Here is an 18,892-nt window from a genome sequence, read left to right as displayed (position 1 = left end):
CTATGCTACAAGCACAAACAGGTGTTCTCTGGCCACAAGTACAGGTATAGAATAGAACCATTCTACTTGTGTCTATGCTATCGAAGTATGGATAACTAGGGCACCGAATTAGGTTTGTTTTAATCTGAAACCGATTTTACAAATGAAAAATCAAAATAGAAAAATACATTATTCCGTAATTGAGGGCGTTCTCATTTATTTATTTTTAGTTATTATACAAACCAGAGATCGCAATTGCACTATGCACAACTTATTTAAATTTATTATGCAGCACAAATTTTATGATGGAACGGTACCGAACTCAGAGCCAAAAGAAAACTAATAATGAGTCGATATTTTGATAAATTGACACAGCAATTTTGGAGCGGAATTTCATAGAAACTGTCGTGTCGCGGTTGGTGACTATTAAGTGACCGGTTATCGCTCTTACTTCGATTCCAAATATTCAGTTGACAAGAGCATGGACGTTAGATTCGATGGCGCGCGGGTTATAGGAAAACCAAAAATATGTAAATTTTCTTAAATTTATGGAAGCTTCAGAGATAGATGCAATATGTACAGGGGCATATTCAATCATTTTGCTTTGAGGATATCCAGTGAAATATCATGAAAATAAAAATTCAAAAATACAACAAAAATCAGACTTCATTAAGGAACATTATTTGTGTTATGGTCTGTACCATCGCGCACAATACTATTTCGTATATTTCTGTTTGGCGATTTTATGTAACTCAGTGAATTTTTTAGTCTCTATTATTAGTAGATTCTGGGTTGTTTCTGATTGTACCGACGAGGTGTCAACACAACACGAAATAAATTTAACGATTGAAGCAGAACTGTATTTAGTTACCGCAATATTTGATCAGAATAGTAAGATACTTTTATCTACGAATAATAATAATTCCTAAATCATTTGAAAATGCTAATGTCTTAGCGAAACATGTTGTGATATATTTTCAAATAAAGTTTGTGAAGATCAAATCGTGAGGTGTAGTTTTTGAAATTACTATGGATCTTCATCAAGTAACGGCCGAATCAATCAGGAAAAAAAATCCTAACAAACCAATCTTCAACTCGGACCGTGTGAACTTTGTCTGGACTGTTGCTGTTTCGGAATCTGTGATTCCGGTAAGTATGAACGAGCCTTAATAGTGACAATGACAGTGACAGTAAACAAGCAGTATAGTGGTAGGTAGTAGTGTGAAGTGTAATGGTAACACTGGCAATTGATTTCATTTTCATAGGAATACAAAGAAAAACTACAGTTTTTTGTCGATAAAAAATTCCAATGTAGAAAAACTAGGCTTTGAAATTACTGTAACACTACGAAGAGGCAAGGAGTCAGTTGTATAATTACACTTGAATATTCGTTGACAGGTATGAATATAAAAAAAAATTGTTAAAATGTTATGTTTCTTATTTTTATCAGATTCAACAAATCAGGTGTTTCAAATGGAGAATGGGCACGTTCGGGACTTCTCAGAGTTCTGCGACCAGCTGAACGATATACGTTTGAAGTTCCACAAGTTTGACAACTGCGAAAGAACCGTAGGCCTTTACTATTTGATGGTAGGACTGCCGTTTGCCAATGCTAAATTTCTTCAATATGCTCTCGAGCAGTGTGTAAACTCAGTTAACACGTTAGAAGCCCAGTGCCTGGAAAAAAATGCCAATGATCCAGAATATATTGCAGGTTTGAACTGAAATTTTTAGTTTTCATAAGATGTATGGTGTTGTCACAAATTCGCATTGGTTTCATCAAAAGCTCCCCACATGATGGTGCAAAAATAGAATTCTGATACATTGGTTGCTTTTAGTCAATGAATACAAAGCCCATAGAAGCTCAGAACTGGCGTTTTCATGTACCGTAAAATGTTTAGTACTTACCCTGACCACACCAGACCACACTATGTGAGTAGCTAGTAGTCGCCAACAACCCGTCGGCCGGATCATTTTCAAGACGGGATATATGCCAAAATTTACATCAAAAAGCCAACTGGTTTGTCAGCGAATGCTACCCAGTTCTGTTGGTAATCAAGCTTTGTATTCTTTGCTTTAGTGTTGATAATTAGTAGAAATATTTCACATCGATAATAACAAACAATATAAACTAACTGTCCGTCACGACCAAACTTAAACAAGTGTCAAAGAGGAAATTTGTCTAACTTACTGTTCTAAAACTTCGCTTAAAGTTCATTTTCATTATCTCAACAGTTGAAAAGCTGTTAAAATGCTTTTCGAATCAATAATTTTCAGCATTTACTCTCTGCCACATTCAGAATTGGAACCTCTTGTTCCCACCAGCTAGAAGATGGTAGGAACAAGATTTTTGTTTAGACATTTCCAATTAGTCACATGAATCGTCAAATTATTTTCTTGAATACAGGAGTATTTTCTGCAATTTTATTTTGATTACAAATTCATTTTTTTGTTATCGTCATAAGTTATTTAATTATTCTTTTCTGTGTTTCTATAGTAGTAAAAGTAGTTGTGTATCATAATGGCTTCAAACTATTGTATCATTTGTGGAGAACCTTGTGGAGCAATTTACGTATTTATATATATTATACTATGAAACTTGCTTTGCATAGATTGCCCTTAACATTCTATATTTGATTAATGCGTTTGAAAAGGAAATTGGCAAATGTAGTAATAGCATTACTTTTTTATAAAAAAAAATTCTTGAATAAACCAGTACAAAATAAGTGAAGTAAATAATGTTGAGTTGGTCGGTGATCCATCATAAACTTCCATAAAAATGTAGAAATAATTGAAATTCTTTGTTTAACCAACCAAACCAAAAAGCAAAAATACAAGTTTTTCTTATTGCTAACGATTCATATGAGGGTCCAGTTCCTTCTCCAATTTCATTCATTTCATAACATTATGAATACACTGACTTGTTACTTGATGAAAATCAATAACTCCATAATGATAATTCACACCATAAATTTAATTCCAGACTTGTTTGAGAACATGGTAGTTTCATCGGTTGGAATTATATATAAAAGTAGTCTACAATGTCTATAGTGGTCCCTTGGCCAAATTAATGGGTGTGCAAATTATTTACACTTTATATTTTCATGGAGTTTTGAGGTATCTCCATTTTGGAAAAAAAATTGGATAGTTAAAAACATTCCAATCCCAGTAACTGAACCCTCTTGTTTTATTTTCCCAAAGCCCTTACAGATGGTTCCATTGCAGGTTTCCTTCAAGAGCCATCTCAAACAGCATTAACTTCTCTTCTAAAGCATCTACCTCTTCTGAAACCGAATAATAAAAAAGCAGCTGACTGTTATTTGAGAATTATCCAACAAGTACTGAGAGATTTCATTGCTCCTCCTTTGAAAATTTATAACGATTGTGTAGAAATCATGTCGTATGTTTACATCCATCCTGCCTTCAACAACGAAGACAAGAAGTCTTTCAAACAATTGCTGACGAAAGTTTTAACGAAGATAAGCCCTCCCGGTTTCAATAACTCACCTACCACAGAGTCTAGTGACGAATCCGTTAGTCCGAACCCAGAATCACAGCAGAATTTGAAACAGAGAAGGTCACATAGCCTTACGATAGGACAGGTGACATATCAAGAGAAACTGCCTTCCAGTCAGGACAATCGGTGCTCCAATGAGAATTTGAATGAAGCTCCTTGTAAGCAGAGAAGCTTCTCTCTGTCGAGCGAAACTTCTCTTCTGTCTGGAGTGCCCGGATTGCAGGCTAGCAGGTAATTTTTTGCGCAAATAAATTTTAGTATTCACACTACATTTTTAATTTGTGAATACTCATTTTAACGGCAATCGCTAGTTTTTGAAAAAAATCTTAATACACCTACGTATTTTGGTTCGCTGATCACAAGTATGAAGTCGAAACTTAGCACTTTGGTCTACTTTTGGAGATAAATAAATAATAATAAATGTCATTTATTGGTGAATACCAAAGGCCATCGACCGAAGTCCTTCAGCCAGTGTACAATTTTTAAATATTTGCAGTAATTTTTACATAAGCTTACATAATAGATTTGAGGTACATTATATTTCTGAAAATAGTCACTCAAAAGTCGAAAAATAGACTATAAAAAAACTGGTGGCAGAACAACAAAATATATGCCTTAAAAAGTTGTCATTTTCATTTCCTTTTTTCAAAAGATATGTTGACGATATTGTTACTTTCATTCCAAAAAATAAACAAACTGAAATATTAGACACTTTTCATAGTTTTTATCCAAAACTAAAATTCGTTAACATTTTTAGATACTAAAATAATCAAAGATTCAAACCGAATTTTAAAGGTAGACTGGTATCATAAACCAACTTTTTCTGAGAGATTTTTATATTATTTTTCGAAACATAATTTTCAGAGTAAAATCGACATTATAAGGAATTTGAAATCAAGAGCAATTGCCATTTCCAATTCTGAATTCCATAACAAAAATCTCCAATTAATTGAGAATTACCTAGTAAAAAATTATTTTCCTAAAGCCCTTATTAGAAAAATAATTAAAGAGAGTTTATCCTCCCAAAATACAGGGGTGATACCCAAATATCACAAAATTTCATTTGTTGAAAATTCATCTGATAAACTTGGAATGGTACTCAGTACCGAACAAATTTAAGTGACTTTTTCAAATGAAAATACAGCTGGAAAACATTTTTTCTCAAAACAAAAAACAAAAAATCCAATCCAATATAGTGTACAAATTGAACTGTGGAAGCTGTCACAAATATATGTTGGTCAAACCAAACGGTATCCTAAAACACGAGTTTCAGAACACATGAAAGACTCTAAGAAACTGAATATAAAAAAACCCACAGCTCTCGTTGAAAAAAAATATGGACACATTTTTGATTTTGATCATCCAACTATTCTAGATGTTCAACCATATTAATCAAAAAAAATTTGAGCGAAATGATACATATCCTCAAATGCGATAGTGTTAACACTAGAAGAGATGACGATGGCCTTAATACTGCATATTTCAATTTGATAGAAAAAAACCTGAATAATTCCCCCTTTTTTCATTCTTTTTCTTTCTGCCATTGATTAAAAAAAAAACAGACACCACCTTATCAGAATCACAGATAAAACCATTAGTATGTTTCATGTCGTTTTGTGTTGGTGTTGTCTCGGAAATTTGGTTGTTGCAATATTTTTAATTTAAAAAAAAATATGTATCTAATATATCTGATGGTTTTTAAAATAGTAATATTATCAACACGAAAAAAACTTCTTTTCGGTAAGTAATTTAACTAATAACTCATTATTTCTTGTGAAATTAAAACGATAATAATCGTATAAGTAGTGTGGAAGGTATATTTATGAAAATTAATTGTTGAAGAGCCCTGAAAAAGAATTTAATTGAATTCGAAACGTCGGAAAGAAAACAATTGTTTTTTTTTAAGAAAAAATGTATCCTGTTACCCAATCTTTTTTTCAGAAAAATTATTGGACCACTAAAGTAGTTGACTGAATAGAAAACTCACTTTGTGTAATGAATACTTGTGAAATAACAACTTCTTTTCTCGATCTGCGGACTTTTATTCACCTAACTACTTACATTTTTATTCCATAAAAAGCGTTTAATTAGTTCAAAATTGTGTCTTTTCCAGAAAATTACATCTCATTTGTTTAATTAGCTAATTGACACTTTTACATGGACTTTCCTTACTACTATAGGAATATTAAAACTATAAAAGTATGAAGATAAATTCATTTTTTGACCAATATCCAAAAATCCAATCGTTAATGAAAACCAGTCAATTCAAACAAATTCTGAAATTCAAGTCCCACCACTTCAGCTTATTTTTGTTTTTGTTATATATTACTTTTTATTCTTGACAGGTCGGAGACTGGACTTCAAGACTTGAAGTTGATGAATAATAACCCTTCTATGAAATGCATTGTGTCCTGGTTGAAATCTCTGAGGTTACACAAGTACAGCTGGGTATTCAATAATCTGACATACACCCAGATGTTAAAATTAACGGAGGACGATCTTCAAGAAATAGGTGAGTGGAACGAGTTTCTCTGAAAAGTGATAGGAATAATTGAGGAATAATTGTCAAATAATTCATTACACGCAATAACTAATGTATAATAAAATATAATAGGTACAGTATATATTCAGTTCTATTTCTAAAAAAAAACATATTGATAGATACATTGGATAAAAATTTCATTAGCATCACATATACTTTTTCTATGTTAGTTACCCTGTGTTTTTTGTTAGTGTCAACTATAACATGTACATGAAGAACACCTATTGGTGTTTGAGCAAAATATTAAAGAGGTTCTGGAAAAAAAGGCCAGATGAATGCAGTCTATAAAGTTTTCTCTAAGGCATTTGATCGTGTGGATCATAATGTATTATATAAGATGTATTTATTTGGTTTCACAGATGTCTCTATCATGGTTTGAAAGCTTCTTAACCGGCCGATCTCAGCAATTTAGGGTAGGGAATATAACGTCGAGAGTACCTCAAGGGTCTCATTGTGCATCTCTTCAATATCTTTTTTAATGACATTACAGAATGTTTCAAAATTCGAACTTTCAAATGTTTGCTGATGATCCTAAAATTTTCAGACCTATAGAATCGTTGGACGATGTTACTCTGTTACTTGATTTAAATAGCTTCAATCAATCATTCATATATTTCATTCAGAGACTTTATCCGGTATAAAACATGTCAATCACAATGAACAAAAAAGAAGTTCTTATCCTAAAAAAGAATAGGTGGTGTATTGAAAACAATTTACACATGAACATGAGCAAATGTAGTTTTATAATGCGCTGTTTGGAACCTTTGGTGTAGTAATGAATATTACTGGAGTTTTTTCCCAACACGATTTTATTATTATTACTCTTTATTAGCAAATAATGCTCTTCATAGTACAGTCAGTCACTTATAAAATACATTTGGTGTTGAGAAAAAACTCCAGTAATATTCAAATGTAGTTTTATCAGTTTTTACAAAGAGAATAGAAAATTTCACATCTCATACTTCCTGAATGGTAATCCATTAACACGTGTCACTTCAATGAAGGATCTAGGATTTATCTTTGACGAGCAATTGCGATTTGTAGATCATATAAATTATATTGCCTGTCAATACATCAAAGCTACTGGGATTTATATCACAAAACTGCAAACTATCATCGATCAATTTAGTGACCTTAGTATGTCTTTTTATTATGGAAACAGTGTGTCTTATCCACAAAAAATATAAAAATCAATTTGGGAACACCGCAACTTATAGTACACGTCAGTCTTACTCCGTTTCCCTTCCCACACCTTCTCTAGCCCTTACACAAAATTCTATTATTTTCAATAGCAAGAAGTTATTTAACCACCTTCCCATTAATTTAAGGCGAATATATAATGGAAAGAAATTCAGAAAGAAAGTGAAAGAATACCTTATTGGGAGGCCCTATTATAGTGTGGACGAATTCTACCAAGGCTCTATCGAATAATTGACATGTAGCTTTGTGTAAACAAGTTATTGAAACCAACACAAAATGGCTTTCAATGTTCATTATGTAGAATTATATATTTACGTTTACTTAATATTCATACATTCATGTACTTATATTTGTAGCTGTTCAGCTGGACTTAATATTGTTCTGTCCATATACTCTGCTCCGGTGTTTAAGCATTATTTTATAGTTTATATTTGTTAATTGTCCCTTATACATGTTTTACTTTACTAGACTTTGCCAATAAGATGTTTATATCTTGGGTAATAAAGCATATTTTGATTTGATTTGATTTGATTTGAGAACGATATATCTTCCTTTAACAGTCTCCCACCTAGAATATGGCTAGATTATTTGGTCACCATTTTATACACTGTGTCACATTGGAAAGAGTCCAACACAAATTTCTAAGATTCTGTGATTATAAAATGAATATAAATTGATGGATGAACCGTTATTACGAGGTAGGAGATCATGAAAAATGAGAATTGAAAAACATAAGTTTTAATTATCATTTTATACATAATTATACAATTCTTTCGAACGGTTTCAACGTAGACTTGTTGAGCAGAAGAAGAGAGAATGCTGACCTTATATAAAAAAATAATGAATGGCCTCATTACATGCCTGAAACTTCTCGAGAAGATTCTTTTTCATATGCCAAAGAGAACTCAGAAATAATGATCTATTTCACTTTAACTTCCATCGTACAAACTAAACTATGATTCCTATTGATCGTATCGAAGTGCAATAACATTTTTTAAATATAATTTTAATCAAAACATTAATACAAAAAAAAAACAAAACTGAATTATTGGTAATAATGACATGAAACAAAGTCCCGGATTGCATGAAAAAACTATTTAATTGTCACAACAAGATCATTTACAAGCCAAACTAACCAACTACACAACACTATCATATCGGCCAAGGACAAAAAAGCTCTGACATCCGCCGATATCGTTTCTGTTGTGGCTCAGTTAATATCGGAACTATCAGAAGCAGCATCAACACCAGGATATAAGAACACAAACGTAGCAGCTGCCTCATACAACCAGAGATATCTACAATTGCAGAATATGTCCTAGTAGTTGAAACAGACCTCGTAATGAAATATGATAAAACTGCCTAATTCAACGCATTACTATGCACGAATTTATTGGGAGGCCATTGAGATCCATTAGCATCCCAACAATTTCAACAAGGTATTCAATACTCAAGAAGGCCAGAATACAACCCCGTTCGACATCCCACTTGTAGCATACTTATCAACGTTAACCAAGCAGGACAACCTAGTAACAGTGTGTACCAATCTGAATGACCAATCAGAAGTGAGCATTTGCATGGACACCCTGCCATTGTCTCCACCACCACACCCAACATCAGCCCAATCACCATTCCCACTATCACCCCCACCACTCTCTGAAATTATAAATACAAGTGAACACATTGCTCGCCAGTCAGTCGTTGCCGTGACCTCGAGATATAATCTTGATCCTTGCAGTCAATGGTCACACCACTGTTGATGTCTGCCGTAGTCAGTAGCAGACGTGAAGTTTGGTACTTCAGGTTCCATTCGACCACGGCCTGATAGCCCCGATTTTGTTTTATTTGATTATTAACAATCTCTTCAAGCTTCCAGTACGGAAAGATTTCAAATAAATATTCCTTAAAATAGCGATGACAATTGATGGATTGAATTTCATTAGTTCGGACTTCCATTGTCTAAGTCAGGTAGTCTTAGAGGAAAGAAAAAAGAGATCAAACAATATAATGATTTTAAATATTAATGAATCGAATGCTGTAAATAGGAATGATATAATAGAAGATGAAAAAAAAAACGGTGAAAGAAGTTTTGGAGCATGCAGACACTGCTCTTAATGAGTTTAAAGTAATTAGAATAGGAAAATATGATGGAAGAAAAACACGTCCCATAAAAGTTATCTTGGAATCTGATGATGCAGCAGTAAATATACTAAGAAACCGTAAAAAAATCAATGATAATATTCCTTCTATCAGAATATTTGCAGATCAAACGACTGCTCAACGAGAGTACTACAAAAAAATTAAAATTAAAGCTGGATAACATCATAGCTGAAGGTGATAATTCTAAAACTATAAAATATCTGAATGGAATTCCAAAAATAGTGAATCAACACGATACAAAAAACTAAATCATACAACACATAAGAAAGAATTTATGTCAATTGAGTTCAATGTAGATATTGTTTATTTAAACATAGAAAGTTTGTTAGCTCACAAAACTCAATTGATATCTGACATTGTTTGTTACCATCCTGCCATTATTTTACTTAGTGAAGCCCGAACGACGAGCGAAATAAATAACCATGAACTTGAGAAATCAGGCTATTCAGCTATAAGATGCGACTCCAACTCAAGACACACAGGAGGTGTAATTATTTATATTAGAAAAGATATTAAATTTACAAACGGTAAAACCTATGTACAAAATGGAAATTATTGGTTTAAATTAACATCTGGAGCCAGCGGCAGCACGAAATGGATAATAGGAAGTTTATATCATTCACCCAGTGGAAGTCATGCATCTTTTCTTGATCAAATGGAGATAATATGTGAAGAAATATTTTGCAGGAATCCTCGAGTGATTTTAGCTGGTGATTTTAATTTAGATTTCTTGATAATAATATTATGAATAACGGTGGTGGATCAATACCTAATAGTATACTATATAGCTTGTTAAAATGATATTTTATTCATTAGATTTACCTGACTATTACATAAGAACACATTGTAAAATTAATTTAATACTGGTAGATAAGGCAATATTGTGAAATTAATTTAAGACACTCAAGACACAGGTACCTAGAACAGGTATTTCGGTATAAATAAGGATAGCTTTGTAAGTATGATTAGGTTGATCTTCCTCTTGAAGTTGATCACTTGGTTATCGAAACACGTGTCAAGGTGTTAAAATAACGGTTTGGTGTTGAGTAAAAACTCCAGTAATATTCATTATTACACCAAAGGTTCCAAACAGTGCATCACAAGTATTTCAGGGTTCTCCATTGAAATATTTAATTGCGATACTTTCTTTTGCTGCCTTTCTATAACATGTATGAGAGATTTATAAATATTCAAAATATCCAAATTTCGTTTCCTGATATATTCAACTTCATCATCCACAATTTGAACTTTCCAGGAATAACAAAAGGAGCTCGTCACAAAATTATTTTGAGCATCCATAAACTGAAAGAAAGAAGTGAAAATCTCACAGAATTAGAAATCGATGTCATGAATGGAGGCGATCTAAATGCTGCTTTGAAGAAATTGAAAAATATTCTGCAGACTCCCCTGCATTTGACGTTGGGCGAAGATCTGGCCTCTCAGTTTGTCAAAGTAATGGGAAAAGGTTCGTAAGGAATGATATTTATTCCGATCAGCGAATTTTAATTCTTTGTTTCAGTATGTACCCAAATACTGATGTTGAGACAACATCACGATGACTACCTCATGCAATTTGGCTCTCTCTGCGACCGAGCCGATACACTGGATGCTTTTACAGACGAGCAAAAAAGGCGATTGAATGTTTGGAAAGGACAGTTATTGAAGGAAGACTCAGTGACGACCTTGATTCATAGGGATCAAAATACAAATAGTGGATATAGGTGAGTTGAGAAAATAACTCAACGTTATCATTTGGGGTCACTCTCCGCCACTTTTAAAATAATAATAATACTTTTATTGCAAAACGATTGTCACAGGACACAGCAAACGTCAGGTACAGGTTTAAAAAAGCAAGTTAAAATGTATTTACGATGTCTATAAATCGGGGGGGGGGGGGGGGATGAAAATATTTAAATATTGAGGTACAGTACAAATCTTAAAATGTTAAAACAGTATTCTAATACAAAGGCAAGAATTTAAGTATACAGCTGAATTTAAAAATCTGAGAAGCACAATTGAAAGAGTATCTAAAACTAATACATGTTATTACATCCAACAATTAAAAGAATAATAGCTTTTCTGCTTCAAGTAACTTATGACAGAACTCCTGAACCTCTTCAGTCCTTTGATATCTTGAGGTAGTGAGGTGTATGCTTTGATTGCTTGGTAGTAGTTCTCATAGCTCATTTTGATGTCTAGTGTGGAGGTTCATATTAGTAGAATATTGATCAGCATTTGTAGGAAACAGATGGGGATATTTCTTTACAAAGTTGACAAGGCCCAGTTCAGAAAAGTATGTCCTACATGAAGTATTATGACTCAATCCTAGTATACATCTCATAATGTTCTTTTGTGTTATGAATATTCTTTGTGAGCTTGATGAAGAGCTCCAAAATATAATCCCATAGAAAATAATTTACTGAACCTGAGCATAATAATATGTTCGCAAACAGCTGACTGATACTTGGTCTTGTAGATATCGTATAACTCCACAGATGGAGTTCAGCTTACTATTCAAGATGTTTATGTGTGAATCCCAGCTGAGGGTTGGATCTAGTATAACGCCCAGGAATTTTATATGATATGATATTGGAATCGATTTGCAGTTAAGTTTCACAAGTGGGGATGATTCAAAGTTATTTCTTTTACTGAATGTTATTAGTCCCGTTTTTCCAACATTCAACTCAAGCGTGTTTTCTTCACACCACATGCTCATGCTTTGTGCGACAGTTGAAGCTTTTGTCGAGAGCTCCAACATATTATTTCCTATAACAACAACCGATGTGTCATCAGCAAACTGATATATACTACCAAGTTTCAATGCATGAGACATATCATTCACATATAATAAGAAGAGTGGGGGTCCAAGAATTGACCCTTGCGGCACCCCTTGCATGATATTAGCTTTGCTAGACAGGTATTCAAACTAGTGATAAATACAACGGTTTTATTGCATCCAGATCAAATATATGTAGTGTGTATGTCTTTTGATGAATCCTGATGAATCCTTAAGGCTTTGTTACAAATATTGTTTATATGATTGTTGAAGTTCAGATCCTTGTCAAACACACAACGCAGGTCTCAAATGTTATCTACTAGTTGTAACAGAGTCATCAATGAAATAGTTTCACTCGAAAGTGTTATGTGATTTAGAGAAACTCATTACCTTGCACTTTCCCACATTGATGTTCGGAAGGTTTATTTTACAGTAGTTCAAAAACTATCCGTATCAGTCTGAACCATTTGACAATGATCTATAGAGGTAACTTCCTTGCAAAATTTGTGATCGTCAGCGTAGAGGAAGACTTTGGAATTTTCGAAGACATCTGTTATATCATTGATGAATAATAAGAATAATATTGGGCCAATGTGTGATCCTTGAGGGACGCCCGAGGTTACTCTGATTACATTGGATATACTGTTAGTGATTTTCACATACTGATCCCGGTTACTTAGATACGAACTGATCAATGATCAAGTCCCTCCAATCTAGAAATTAATAGCCTGTGATTAACAGTCAAAAGCCTTGGCGAGATCGGTGTGAATGACATCTACCTGAAAGTCCTCAAGTTTATTGCACAAAAAATGTTTGGAAAACATTGAGGTTAGTAGCAGTAGAACACCCTTTATAGAAGCCATGTTGCTTTTCAGAAATGTCATGCTTGAAAGTATTGAAAATTTCTTCGGTGAGAATGGATTCATATACTTTTGGAATACACGAAATATTAGAATACCTCTGAAATTTTTCAAATAGTTTTTATTACCTGATTTGAATATGGGAGAGTGAAAAGAATTTTTCCAAACATTCGGAAAGATCCCCTGGTCAAATGAGTTTTGAAATATTATTTTTCGTGGCACAGAAAGGGAAATGAAACAGTTGATTAACAGAATAGGTGGGATTCCATCCGAACCAGCACTTTTATTTTATCTAAATTTTTCAGTGGATTTCATTCTCAGTAAAAATATGGGTGGGAAGTAAAATACCATTAAAAATGGGTTTATTGCTGAGGTTTTGGGCCAGAGATGTATTGAAACATTATTATTATTACTACAAGGCAGCTAACCCAAAATTTGATTTTATAATCACCTTTTTCCAGATCACAAATGAACGGCAGGTACCAACAGAAAAACCGCACTGCCTCGCAGAATACCTACACCAAAAAAAGTTCCTCTTTTCCCAACATGAAACACAATCACCACCCGTGGAACACTCACAGGCATTCCGTTGGAAGCCTTACCCTACAGAACCAGCTATTCTCCCCCTCCCCGCAACCCCCAACGACGAACCAGAACTGTGTAGGCCACGATCGACCCAGAAAACCGCGCGGAGACTGCAGTGTTAGTATCAACCACTTCAACCTCAAGGAATTCAAGATGAAACAGGAGCAGATCGCAATCCGATCGGCAGACATTGAGAGCAGCCTTGAATCGCTGTGCATTCAGATGATGGAACACGCACTGGGTCCTTAGTGTGTAACATTGGGTTTTCAGTTATGCGAACTGTCAGTTTGGAGGTAGAGATTTTGATATTTTTGGTCTGTGTATGCTCGAGTGCTTATTTGTCAAGAATCGGTTTGTTGTCTCCTTTCTGAGTTCAGTTTAAATAGCTGTGTAACCTCTGTCAGATATTTTGTTCAATTTCTTGCCAAATAACAAATATAGAGGCAACACAAAACCATCCTTTTGTAACTTTCAATAGATAATGAAAACCCAATAACAATTTTAGTTCATTTCAAAGTTATGAATGATCTAGAGGATACTATTATTATTATCATCATCATCATCGTTAACATTAAAGCTACCTCTTGAAGTTCTTACAATTCCTTTATTTTTCACTATAGAATCTTCAGTACCGCATTTAGGATGGTAATAAATCATAAGAAATGGGAATTTTCATGAAAAATCTTACAGTTTGTTTACTAACCTTTATCAAACGGAAGATTTTGAGTTTAGTGATTTTAAAAAAATTATTGACTGGTATTGCAAGAGTTTTAATGCAAGAAAAGACAAAATAATCAAGTTCTAATTAACAAACTAAACGATTGATGGATTTGGAAACAATGTCTGAAATTGCCCCCGATTGACTGTGAGATATTCAACTCAGTTTCTGTGAAACACAAGGATTATTACCACTGGAGTATGTATATATAAACATAATCAATGCAGGGATTCTCTTCCATTGGAGCTTCATGGACAGAGATTTGGAAAATACTATATGTTCAACAATTTTTATTTTTTGTATCGCAACAAAACCTTTTTCATCATCAACTTTTTAATTTTTTCCTCTTGAACTAGCGATTTCAGAGTGATCTGGAGAAATAACTTGCCTTAACAACATTTTCGATTTTCAAAAGACGTTCGTTATAACCAGTTTGTCTTTCTTTTTCACTTTCATCTTTTTCTTTTAAATTTGTGAGTGACCTTGACGTGATGATTTCAAATTGATTTGGAGAGTCATCTCGGAAAATAACCAACATCTTTCATTTTTATAATACTTTGTAGAGTGAAACAAAATTAATTTTTATTTTCATTATTCCAAATTTTGAAGAATTCTAATTGATGCTGAAAGTGATCTGGGTGAATAACTTGTTTCAACATCTGAAATTGAAAAAAAAATCAGAGAAATGATGTTGCTTTTTCTTATTTTCACCTGTTTTTAATCTTACAAGTGTTTTCGACTTGATGATTCATATTGCCAATTCTATTTCATCTGCATCTTCATCATCTTACATCGATTCTTCAACAGGCAACTGGATCCAATAATTTTGGGGCCCTGTTGTGTAACAGCACGTTTAAATCAGGTACCTGAAAGCTGGAAAAAATCATACGAAGTTGAAAATTTGAACTGAACTGAAATGTTGGACAAGTTATTAAATAGATGAATAGAAAATAAAAATTGAAATCAAAAAGAGCACGTGGAACAATATAAAAAGATTAAATTAAAAAAGCTGTCAAAAAATTGTCCTTTAAGGTGAAAAAATAAGAAATGAGGGATAAAAAAATTAAATTACACAACTGGAAACAAGTGGTTTTTGTTTTTTGATTAATGAATGAGTTCCTTTAGACTTTTTTATTATTCTTCCAAAAGAAAAAAGAATTATAAAGAAAAATATTTGATGTTTTATAAATTCATGTTTTAAATAGAGAAGTGAACTTCTTTTGTCTGAAAGCAAGATTGACTTTGACGCCAAAATTAATGAAGCGAGCATGAGACACAATGTTACAATATAAAAAGTCGAAACGAAAAATTCAGCTGGAAAAAATAACTATTCTGAAAAGCTGAATTCTTAAGAAAACTGAAACATTTCTGTTTTTGTATCGTCTTCTAGTACGAAATACAGAGAAGATGGTAGTTACAAATAATTGTTTTGAAACATTAACTTGCATTTTTCTCTTATACTTTTTAATTTTTTCATTATCCGTTCATCCACATCATCAACAATATTTTCTCTCTTCAGCTTTGAATTTAATTCTTTAAATTTCAGCTTTTTTATTTCTATTTTTTTATACTTTTGATGTCGCTTTACATTTTTCATTCCATTTCAAGCTTATTTCTCTTTTCACATCTTTTCAACAACTCTTGACACAATAATACTTGAGACAGAAATAAAAAATATATTTAGGGATAGTACAAGAGAGCAACGAGAGTTTATAACGCCAAACGACAGTTCGCATAATATACAAAATTATGTTGGGAGAGAAGAACACTTGACAAGCCAGATGTCTGAAAAGGGTCTATTTTTTAAGTTTTTTCGTATATTTATGCTTTACTATACTCACCTACGAGCGTGATGATTTTGTTTTATATAGTTTACATAAAAGTTTTTATTTACTTGGACTATATGTTTATGACAAGTTTTGTGCTCAAAGCACACTTATTATTTTAAGAAACTTATATTTTTACTGCTGGCAGGTACTTTTTTAATAATTTCCTTTTTAAAATGGAATATTTTATCATGGTCACGGAATAACCCAACGTTTCCTCCGAGCCATTTGATATCAGACTTAGTCTCGCTGACAACTTGTCTGAGATTTGCGTGAAACATGATATTTTGAACGGAATTTAAATTTTGTAATGAAAAGTTGGATTATTTCAAAGATGTATGTGATATGTTGAGTGTTTTGATAAGTTTAAGACTGTAATGCTGTTTTTATCAATTTTAATTTTGAATGTTACTGACGACTTTCCAGACATGAATGAGTAATAATTGTGAAGCTCAGGCCCCCTTTTACTGCTGCTATCTGCAGAGCCTTGTTGCCTGAAGATAACGGAAACTCGTTTTGGTATTAAAACGAAGTTCATCGGTGCAGATATGCAGCAGAAGTATTGTTTTATTTTGTAGAGTTATGTGCAATCTACCTTCTAGTTCAAATAGCATAAATTCGTGAAATAGTACATTTTGTGATTGTCTGTGTGATAATGTTTGACAATTGTTTTAAACTGATGATGCAAAAGACTGATTCCATCTACTAAATAGAGATGATATAATAATTGAATTGTGTTTCATTTATTTTTGGGTATTTGAAATGTTTTTGAAGCTTTTTTTAACAACTAATTTACAACTTGCAAGCAACCCTCAAAAGTTTTCAGGGGGCTTAGGTCTCTTATCTGTTCCACTCACACAATTTTGGGGTGAGCAGAAACATCCATACTTGGTTTCAGAATTTTTTGTATAACAGAAAACAATATGTGTTCATAGAAAATCAACAGGGCACAACTGAGAGGAAATCTTGCGGAGTTCCCTAAGGATCTAGTCTGGGTCCCCTACTGTTCCTCATCTATATTAATTCAATTGCACAGTTGAAACTTTACGGAAAACCTCTGTTATTTGCAGATGACAAAAACCGTATATATTCTCAATCGATTTTATAAACATTCAAGGGGTTTGAAGAAAATTATAAAATTGGTTGGAATAACAGTAATTAACGTTGAGGCACTTGTTACTCCTGTATACAAAACAGGAAAACATAATTTCCTTGGGAACTATAGACCAATATTGATAATAAAAAACTTCATGAAGCTTTTTGAACTAGCACTGAAAACAAGGCTGATGAGTTTCTTTACGAAAATTTGGGTTATAACAAAAAAGCAGTATGGTTTCATCAGTAATTCCAGTACTGAGTGTACTATACTGGATCTAATTGAGAAAACCGGGAACGCTTTGAATAAGTCTGAAAAATTTTACAATTTTTCTTGATCTTGCCAAACCGTTCAATACTGTAGCACATGCAACATTATTAAATTAATTACATCAGTATGGTGTATGAAGACTAACTTTCTAGATCACAGAAAACAAACGGAAGTAATAAACTACTTGAAATCGAGTATAAAGCCAACAACCATTTTGAATAAAGCTGAAATTAACTTTTATCACAGTGAAATTAACAAAAATAGTAAAACATCCAAAGAATTATGGAGTTGTATTGAAAAAATATGTAATGAAACTGAAAATCATAAAAATCATCAAAATGACTAATGGCGTAACTACAACAGATACAAAAGTTATGACTAATTAATTCATAAATTATTATTCTAAAGTTGGAGAGAACTTAGCAGGAAAAATAAAAAACACGGTGGGTACAAACACATTAAAAATATATGTGAATTCCTTTTATATGGAAAAAACAAATAAATCCGGTGAGTGTACAAGCACCCGCTACCAATAAAATATCGGCCGATTTTATACTGGCCATCCAAAATTCCACAGAATTTTTATCGGTCAAACAATCAGTTGCTTTGTTGTCGTAATTACTACGCATTACCAAAACGAAGTTAATGCGTAGTAACTACAATTTCACCGAGCATTCGAGACTGGAATGGTCGGTAAAAAACCGGTGAGTATGCAAGAGTGTATTTAGTTATGTACGCCACTACTTCCCGGTACTGCTGGCGATACAGTGGCAGTGGACGGCTGCTCACCGGTATTTTACCGGCGACGATCACCGGTCGGCGTATGTGCCAGGTCCCGTTCCCACATGTGGTTCACTATTGGAATTTGGACGACCGGTAAAAAGTCGGCCGTCCAAAATCGGTGTGTGTGCAACTAGCGTATGATGGAATAACTTCTGAAGTGTGAAAACATTGAAAGATCTGATATCAGAACCTTTAGTGCATTTAATAAATATGATTTTCAATACTGGAATATGCCCTGATGCTTTCAAACGGGCTTAAGCCCGTTTACAAAAATGGTGATAAGAATGAAATGAAGAATTATCGGCCTATCACATTGATATCTAGTTAATCAAAAATATATGAAAAAATCCTCAAGTATAGAATTGAAAAATATTTAGATAAAATCCATTTTTTCTCATATACTCAATTCGGATTCAGAAAATGCAATTTGTCATATAGTAAATAATGTATATTAATCATTTGATGATAAAATACCAACTTTATCTGTTTTTCTTGATTTAGCTAAAGCTTTTGATACGACCAGCCATTCAATACTTTTGTAAAAATTACAAGCAATTGGATTTCGTGGAACTACATCCAA

At 33.1% G+C, this 18,892-nt stretch overlaps 1 protein-coding gene across 1 annotated transcript; it reads left to right on the top strand.

Moving 5' to 3' along the window:
• Window positions 1-1,176: 1,176 nt before the first annotated feature.
• smg (sterile alpha motif domain containing protein 4 smaug) lies at window positions 1,177-16,895 on the top strand. The gene is made up of 7 exons (XM_023159907.2): window positions 1,177-1,377; window positions 1,430-1,693; window positions 3,205-3,727; window positions 5,842-6,008; window positions 10,654-10,863; window positions 10,918-11,119; window positions 13,496-16,895. The coding sequence occupies exons 2-7, from the start codon at window positions 1,453-1,455 to the stop codon at window positions 13,866-13,868; spliced, it is 1,716 nt and encodes a 571-aa protein (XP_023015675.2). The 5' UTR covers window positions 1,177-1,377; window positions 1,430-1,452; the 3' UTR covers window positions 13,869-16,895.
• Window positions 16,896-18,892: the final 1,997 nt, after the last annotated feature.

Source organism: Leptinotarsa decemlineata, unplaced genomic scaffold (genome assembly GCF_025532065.1).
Source record: "Leptinotarsa decemlineata unplaced genomic scaffold, Ldec_3_MD MMD2_tig00026314_RagTag_RagTag, whole genome shotgun sequence".
NCBI classification, from domain to species: Eukaryota; Metazoa; Arthropoda; class Insecta; order Coleoptera; family Chrysomelidae; genus Leptinotarsa; species Leptinotarsa decemlineata.
This window is presented reverse-complemented; position numbering and strand designations above follow the sequence as displayed.